Source organism: Corvus brachyrhynchos, unplaced genomic scaffold (assembly GCF_000691975.1).
Source record: "Corvus brachyrhynchos isolate BGI_N302 unplaced genomic scaffold, ASM69197v1 scaffold99, whole genome shotgun sequence".
Lineage (NCBI taxonomy): Eukaryota > Metazoa > Chordata > Aves > Passeriformes > Corvidae > Corvus > Corvus brachyrhynchos.
In genome coordinates, this window is record NW_008239778.1 from 1,157,849 (window position 1) to 1,166,272 (window position 8,424).

General features: G+C 54.3%; 1 protein-coding gene across 5 annotated transcripts in view; it reads right to left on the reverse strand.

The window, feature by feature from the left end:
- Positions 1–6: 6 nt before the first annotated feature.
- Positions 7–8,424, reverse strand: part of LOC108448835 — an 11,295-nt gene continuing 2,877 nt past the window's right edge. For 2 of the 5 annotated variants that reach the window (XR_001864873.1, XR_001864874.1), the window contains exon 3: positions 8,070–8,424. This exon is cut by the window's right edge. Coding sequence is in view for 3 of the 5 variants with exons in the window: in XM_017743083.1 (XP_017598572.1) it covers positions 1,966–2,334 (369 nt within the window). In the remaining 2 variants the exon portion in view is untranslated. Of the gene's footprint in view, positions 144–1,861; positions 2,335–6,927; positions 7,299–8,069 lie in introns of those variants that run through there. The other 3 variants (XM_017743085.1, XM_017743083.1, XM_017743084.1) reach the window with 3 other exon arrangements.

Genomic DNA, 8,424 nt, shown 5'->3' on the forward strand with positions numbered 1-8,424 from the left:
GATGGCCCAGGAGCTCTCAAAAATCAGAGGGAATAAGAGAGTGGAGTTGGTGCTACCAGACTGCAGAGAAGGGTTGAGGAGGCTCTCTCAGACCCAGCTGGAGCTTTAGGAAATTTTGATTTTTCCTCTCATCCTGGCAGGCCCTGAAAAGGAATCAGAAAGGAGCTGATTTCTCACCGATTCGGAAAATTCTCTTTGCAGCCAGTGCTGGGAACTGGAGTGTGCTGGAGAGCGTGGGGGAGTGTTGGGGAAGATGAAACAGGAAAGCCTTATAAATATGATTGCCTGACAAAAGATTTTGGGAATATGAAAACTATAAGCGACATCGAAATGAAGGCCACCTTTGAGATACCAAGTCTTAGTTACTGAACAACTGGAAAACAATGGTATGGCCGACTGAAGGTAATCCCCTCTTGATGGAACAATACCCTCTGCTTGCAGGCAGGTCCAAGGGTCAGAGCAGACCCTACTAGCTCAGCAGAAGGGGTCCAAAGAGTAGTTTTTAGAAGTTAAGATGTAACACTCTATGGTAATATAAGAACTCTTATAGGCTGTAGGGAAATGCTATAGGATTTGTATCTTGTATTAGATTGGTTAGTGACAATTAGAATATTCAGTACAGAAGATGATTTATTGTATTGTAACCAGGACTTCGCGCATTCTCATTCTCATTCCTCTCTCTCTCTCGTTCCACTCTTACTTACATCCACTCTACTTACTTGCTCTTACTTTTACACTCTTGCTCTCTTGGGCCTGCTCCGAGCTGCGGCTGGCAGCTCTAAGCAGTGCCCCTGTACCCACGCCCTTTGCAATAAACCGCATGTCCCAAGATCTGACTTCAGAGATCTCTCGTCTCCGTCCGTCCCGACCGTCCAACCCCCCAGAGCTCCCACAGGGGAGACCACCAGAAAACCCCGGGATCATCTCACGGCAAACTTCCCACGAGCCACCAGAGCTCGTGTGGCAGAGCCAGCCCAGGGCACCGCAATTTCCAGAGTGCCACAGGGAAGGGGAGCACCTGGAGCTGCTCCTTATCCCGAGCAGGACTCGGGAAGGGCACCAGGGCTGCCCCTCTTGGAGGTGAACCTGCCAGGGTTGGGTTTGGCTCCAGATCTTCACCCCCATGATCAGCTCCACACCGGCAGTGAGGCCTGGGAGGCTTCGTGGGGGTTGGTGGCCACTGGCTGGGTCATTTCCAAGCTTTTTTGGGTCTCCATATCCCGCGTGTCGACTCCCCACAGAGCCTGGGGCAGCCTGCAGAAGGTTGGTCTCCAAGTGGAGGAACATCTCGGCGGCTTCTCCTTCTGGGAGATGGGGAATTCCTGGTGGTGGGTCCCAGTGGGAGCAGTGTCCAGGGTAGGGCAGAGAGGAACCACCACAGAGCAACCAAAAGCATCATTCCCAAAGCTCTGGATGGTGGCTGACTCTGGAAGTTCCCAACTGAAAAGCCCAAAGTGCTGTGCCCACAGCAGCCCCATGAATTTTGGGAAGGAGGTGTAGGAAGCCCCCCTGGAATGACCTGTTCCCGTCCTGGGCCAGTCCTGGAGCAGCTGAGGATAGGGAAAAGCATTGCCAAGTCCTAAAAAAGCCCAGCTTTATTCCCAAGCATGGGGATGTGCAGCATCTCCAGCACTGGAAGTTCTGCCAGCCTGGAATTTTGGGGATACAGAGGGGGTTTTTTGGAACACGGTTAGGAGCACATTCCCGAGGCTCCCAGGACTGCCTGGTGAGGAGGAATGGTGGTGGAGAAGGGATGGGGCTGGAGAAGGGATGGGGGTGGAAAAGGGATGGGGCTGGAGAAGGGATGGGGCTGGAGGAGGGGTAGGCGGAAGTGGAGAAGGGATGGGTCTGGAGAAGGGATGGGGCTGGAGTAGGGATGGGGCTGGAGAAGGGAGGGGGGGGAAGAGGGATGGGGGTGGAGAAGGGATGGGGCTGCACCAACCCCAGGGACTCAACCACCCCTCCTCAAAGCTCCTCCAGAGCAGGGTCCACCATCCTTGGCCAGGTTGGACCCGCAGCAGCTGGAGCATCCTTTGGAGACCCCTTATCCTCCTGGCAGCTTCCCAAGTGGTGGGGTCCCCTCCGGAGCAGCTTTTTCCCCTCTGGAACCATTTCCCAGCCCTCTGTGGCCGCCCAGGAGGAGCAGAGCCGTGCGTGGGTGTGTGGTGAGGATGTGTCTCCTTGAGAAGCACGAGCAGATGGTGGCTCCGTTCCTGGAGGCTCCGAAAGCCACAGCCATCCATGCCCAGGAATAATTTTAGCCACAAAGCCTCCATCGGCTGGGCCCCGCTGAACACACACATGGAAAAAAGGCTTTGGAAAGCAGCAGCGTTCCTGGAACAGCAGAAAAATCGGGAGGGGTGGAGAGCAATTAAGTCAAGTGGTTAATTGGAGGTTCTCTGATGGGTGGAGGAGCGTTTGGGGGGACGATTGGGCCCCTGCGAATGCACATCAGGTGAATCCTGTGTGCCCCTGGGCTGCAAATAATCCCCTGTGACCAGGGCATCACCCAGCACTTCCAGGCTCTGTCATTCCCATTTTCCAGCTGAGAGAGGTTCTGAGCTCGAGTTCCTCGGGGATTTTGCCTCCATAACTCCAAAGCTTCTCCTGCTGTGTTCCAAATCCAGCTTGGGTGGGAAGGAGGACAAGACCTGGATCTATTGTGGATCCCAAGCTCACCCCTCCAGGCATAGACAGAGGTCCCTGGGCACGGGCTGGGGCTCTCAGGATGGGCACAACACTCCCCATTAAGTGGCCACCATCCCTGTCATGTGGCCACCATTCCTGTCAAGTGGCCAATTCCCCTTCCTAAGGAGCTGCAGTGGCATTTTGCCACTGCTGGGGCTGAGGTGGGACTTCGGAGCACTCCTCACGCTCCCAAAAACCGCATCACTCACCACAATAAAGGGAATATCAGGGTGCTCCGGAGCCAATCCCAAACCTGTCCCAGAATCTCCATGGGAAGCAGCACCTTCCAAAGCAAAGCTGGCACCAGGAGGGACCTTGGCCCAGCCTTGACCCCACTCTCCCCTCCAAGGGTTAAGGCTGCAGGGGCTGCTGGAGTGAGAAATTTCACTTTGCTCCTCTTTGTGGTTAAAAAAAGCCCTAATTCATCCTAAATCTGCCTGGGAGAGCCTTAAGTGGTAAAGCACCGATAAGAGGACTTCATTTGGCTTCGCTTTTGGGAAGTTTGATGTGTGGAAATGGGTGAGGACACCACAAAAGGCTCATTTTTCTCTTTCTGCTTTACAGCAGGGAGCTGCCCGGCCTCCCTTTCCAGATATCCCAACCTTTCCCCCTTTTCCCAGCAGGGGATTGTGGCTCAGTGCAGGGTGGGCACCACGTTCACCTGATTTCCCCCCCGTCTCCCCGTGGTCCAAGGATTTTTCCATCCTGCTGCTCCCCAGAGCCATCCCCGAGCCTCTGTGGGGTTTTTGGGATTTCGCTGGGGTGAATCGGGGCTGCATTTCCAGGTACCACCCCAAGAGTCTGGTGAAGAGACACCCCCTGGCACTCCACATGGTGCCCGTCCGGTGCCCTATCCCTGCTCCAAACACTGGGAACACCAGGAGGGAGCAGCACCCTTTGCCTCCCACCTTTCCAGGGGTGCCCGGACATCTGGATTTGCGCTCATTCCCCCGCTCCCCCTTTCCCAAACGCAGGGATTCTCCAGGAAAGCTGCTCCTGGTGTCCAGCAAAGGGCTGCTCTGCGGTCCTGGTGGGGCAAACCAGGCATCCCGGGGATCTGTGGGATCGTCCAGCAGGAGCTGTTTCCTCGAAGCGTTCCTGACACTTGTTTACTGCAGGACAGAATTCATTTTCCCAGCTCCTGCTGGGGATTAATTAACGGCTCTGGCTCCTGTGACCCTGTGATTAACTCATTTGCACATAATTGCTCCAAGACAAAACCATGGATTAGAAGCTTTTCTCCCTCCCCACCTCCGGGGTGGGGGGTGGGGGGGGACTGAACAGTCAAAAAACCTTGGATTTTCCTTCCCATTTTTCGCCTCTCCTTGCTTTTTTTTTCCGCACATCCCTTAAGCATCCAGGACAAAAAGTCGGTGGGAATTGATGGGAGAGGATGTTCCAGGAGATGAGTGGCAACAGAGATGTTTGCTGGGACCTCCACAACTGATGCTGAGCAGATTTTGCTTCCTGAGGGTGCCGTGGCACAGGGAAAAGGGCTTGGATTTGCCCTGGGAATTCTGCATCCCGGAGCAAGAACTTGGCAGCCTCCTGACGGGAGGAGCACGGTGCCCAGCAGGGTTTGGTGGCCTCAAGGGCAGGAACAGCAAGGATGGACTTTCCTTCTTTCTGACCTCAGGGCTGGCAAGTTTTGGGGTGGGAGAGGGGGTGAGACAGAGGCCTTGTGTCTGGAAAAACCTCTGGAAAAACCTCACCTGTGGGTGGGATCCACCCCTGTGGAAAAGCCTTGCCTTTAGGATTAAATCATCAGTGCCAGGGGATTTAAAGCAGGACCTGCAGAAACCCCGCTGTCCCCTGTGGGCCCCGGAGGACAGGCACAGCCATGGTCCTCCTCCCTTCCAGGGACACAATGGAATGTCCAGCATGGAAAAGCAGGTGGAAAACCTCAGGATCCCGCACAGGGTTCCTCTGCCACCCCCAGGGCTGCCCCCATCCCACCTCCAGCTCAGGAATTGCTTTTCACCCCCAAAACAGAGGCTGGGATTTGCTCTTTTTGCCTCATCCAGCCTCACCTCCTGCCACTCCCTCTGCTCCCAAACCCATTCCAGTGTGAGATTCCAGAGCTAAAGCTGGCAGGAATACCAAGCTCTGCTGGCCTCCCTCCTTCCCACACCCTAAATGTGTTTCTCAGAGAGTCCTCAAGTGATTGGAGCCGGCCTTTGGAAGCCAAGGAGCTTCAAACTTGGGTTGTCCCTGCTTGTCCTCGGCTCTGCTCCATCCCTGGAACCAGCAGAGAGCCCAGGACGGGGCAGGAGAGAGCAGCTGCTTCCTTGTCTGGGAATATGGGATGGCTGGGGAGAGAAAAGCAGGGGTGAGGCTGTGCGAGATGGCAAGGGAGGGCAAATATTGGGATTGTGGAGCTAAATCCAGGCTTCCAAGTGGACACAGCGCAGGAAAAGGACCCTGACACTCCTGGGGATCTGCTCCAAGCAGGAAAATCAGATCCCACGGGATCCTCTCCTTGCTCTGGGAAGCACTGGGAAGGTGGCTTCCATCCCATCCTGTGTGGGCCCAGCAGGGACGAGAATTAACCTCAAATCCAGCAATTATTTCCTTGATTCCTCTCAAGCTCCAGACATCTCCGATCGCTGATGGGTTTTTTTGGGGTGTTGAGTTTGTTTTGTCTCTTTCCTTTTTCTTTTCCGTCGCATCCCTCCTTCCCCTCTTCACCAGCTCTAATTGTGTCATTAGTAATTAATGACTTTGGAGGGAGACATTTGCTGTTTAATTAAAGGAAGAGAGGAGGGAAGCTGCAGCGACGTGCGGGGCCTCGTTCCGTCTCTCCCAGAAGGGACGGGATTTTCCTGGAGCGTTTTTATCTCTCCTCCAGCAACTGGGAAGGAGCTGGGAAAGCTTTGGGGGAGTTTTCCGTGCTGGTGTTTCCCAGTTCGGAGATCTCACCCTCCCACCTCCCCATCCACGGCCAGGAGCTCCTCTGTGAGCTCCTCAGGAAAAGTGAGCTGGGGAGCTTTAACTCTGGGAGGGATGCTTGGAGTGAGAATTCCCATGGAAAAGCAGGTTTGGATGGTGCAAAACCCTCTCCAGACATGGCTTTTCTCCCACAGAGCCCATGGAAAAGGCCTCAGAAAAAGAGAAAAAGCTGCTCCCATCCAAACAGCTGGAAGATTTCAGAGAGGCTCATCTCACTGCTTGGCTTTTCTCCCACAGAGCCCATGGAAAAGGTCTCAGGCTCAGCTGCTCCCATCCAAAGAGCTGGAAGATTTCAGAGAGGCTCATCTCACTGCCCAAGGAAGTGGGATTATCTCCCTCCTGGAAGTGGAGGGAGAGCACAGCCCCTGCCTGGACCACTGCCTTGTCCCCACTGCTGGCTGGGGACACTTTTCCCAGCTTCAGGCACTGCCAAATCATCCCTTGCTCCATTTGCCATAGCGGGAGCAGGGACGGGACTCTCCAGAACAGGAATTGATCCCTTGTATGATCCAAATCACAAATGATTCCTCCAGCAGCTGCACGTGGGACTGGCAGGACCGCTCCAGCTACTGGGAGAACTGGTTTGACCCCAGAGAGGAGGAGCAGGAGCATCACTGGGATGCAGGGAATGCCTTGGGAGAGGGTGGCAGCCACAGATTCCCTGGGGGTCTGCTGGTGCTCCTCCAATTGCTTCCAGCACCCAGTGAGAGGGATTTTGGAGGAGCCAACGGGAAGAAAAGCGGGCGGGAAGGAGAGGAATGATGCTCTGGGAAGGATGCAGCAAAACACGGTGGGAAAGGAGGGATCATTGGCACTGAGTGAGCAGAGAACAGCTCCTGGGAACAGCTGGGAACAGCCAGGCAGGGAATTAAGAGGGGAAATTGATGCCTTTTCCTGGTCTTAAAATCAAGAGTCAAACACGGTTAGAAGGGGAAAAGGGATTTTACCTTGGTATTTATTTTAAGGATCCTTAGGTGCACACGGACGTCAAATGCATCGAAATGCACCCCACCGAGTCTATCCCTGTGTCTCCCCCTCTTCCCCAACATTGGGTATAACATTATAGGTGTTACTAATTAGCAGATCTATCAAAGATTCCCCCATGAGAGGCTCAAGTGAGCCCCCCTCCCCAAGGAACCTTCCCCTGGATGGTTCTATCTTGGTTTACAGAATGTGTTCTGGAGCGGACCTTGGGCTCTGGGGCACACTGATCCCCAGCTATGAAGCTTCCAAAATGTTGAGTCTCTTAGCTTGACAAACAAGGCCAAGAATGTAGGCAAAAAGCACTAGGAATACAGAAGCTGTAAAAAGGTATAACAGGGGTATAACAGAAAAGGCAAAAATCTTCATGGCATCAAAATGACCCCCATCCCAAAGCCACGGCAATGCCAAGGCTGCAGAGAGGCTCAGGACGTTTCTGAGGCCATTATCCCACATTCACTGCCCCTCTCAGCAGATGGGCTCGGCCCCGGCTCCCTCCTTGGAAAAGATTCCCAGGAAGGGAGAAAAGCCACGGTTAATGGGAGGGCAGAGTTCCAGCGGGGAGGGAAGGTCTGGCATGATCCCGATGTCCAGCGGGGAGCCTGGAGTGGGTGAGAGCCGCAGGAATTGTGCTGGAGGCTCTGGGGGTGCCCAGCGTCACCTTTCCTGCTGGTGCCGGGCTGAAAGGAGGGGTGGGAGGGAGATAAGGAAGGGTGGGAGGGAGATAAGGAAGGGTGTGAGGTTTGTGGGTGGAGCAGGGATGAGGAGTTTGGCTGCCCCAGCAAGGAGGGAACGGGCTCGGAGGTGGCGCAGGAGGAGGGGAGGAATTTGGGAAGCTGGGAGGGAGTTTTGGGCTCCTGCAGCCTTCCCATGTTGGGATTTGTGCCGGCTCCTGCAGCAAAAACTTAGGGAGAATGGATGTTTATTACCCAAATCTGTTCCTTTCTGCACCTCGGGAGCCTGGCACTGGGGCCAGGCTGGTTGTAGGGAAGAAAATCGGGGATCCTGAGGGATCCAGGCTCTTCCCAGGCTCTGGCAGAACTTTTGGTTGTCCCACGCTCAGCCCTGGCATGGGGTGTCCCACCAAGGTCTCCCTTCTTCCCCTTCCAGCAGAGCAATCGCACGGAAAAACCAGAAATCTGAGGCAAAATTCAAGGCAAACTGCAAGGAAAAACCCCAAACCCCCATTATTCACCCAGAGCTGCGGGAGGGACGACGGCCAGGACTTCACAGAGCCCCAAATCCAGCCCCAGCCATTCCATGAGCGCTGGCATGGGGACAGACCCCTCTTGTCAAGGCAAATCCCTCCTCAGTGAGCTCCAAGAGGCTGCCCCTGCTCCATTTTTCCCCCTCTCCTTTTCCCTTTTTAAATTTTTTTTGCCCCGTTTTGATTTTTCAAACTCGCCGGGAGCCTCCCATGAGCTGCGGCTTGGAGAAAGTAATCAAAGCTATTTCTAGGCAGAGAACTAATTTAATGCATGGGTGACTTTAGCTCAAAAGAAGAAATAAGGACACTCAGGCATCCTAAGGGAGCAGAATAATAGGGTAATTTGCACGAGATGAGGAGAAAAAGGGGCAAAAAAAAGGGCCACTACTTCTTCACATAATCTTCTTTCTAAATCTCCTCTCGCCTGGTTGCTGGTCGAAACCACCCGGAGTTTTGGGATGAACATTCAAGCAGGGAGAAATTCCAGCTGTGGGGCGTGCAGAGGTGGGAAAAATTAGGGGGGGAAGAGATGAGGTTTTGTGGCTTTTTTTGGGGGTCGGTAAAGAGGCTGAAAATTCCCCCACGGGAAAAGGGCGGGT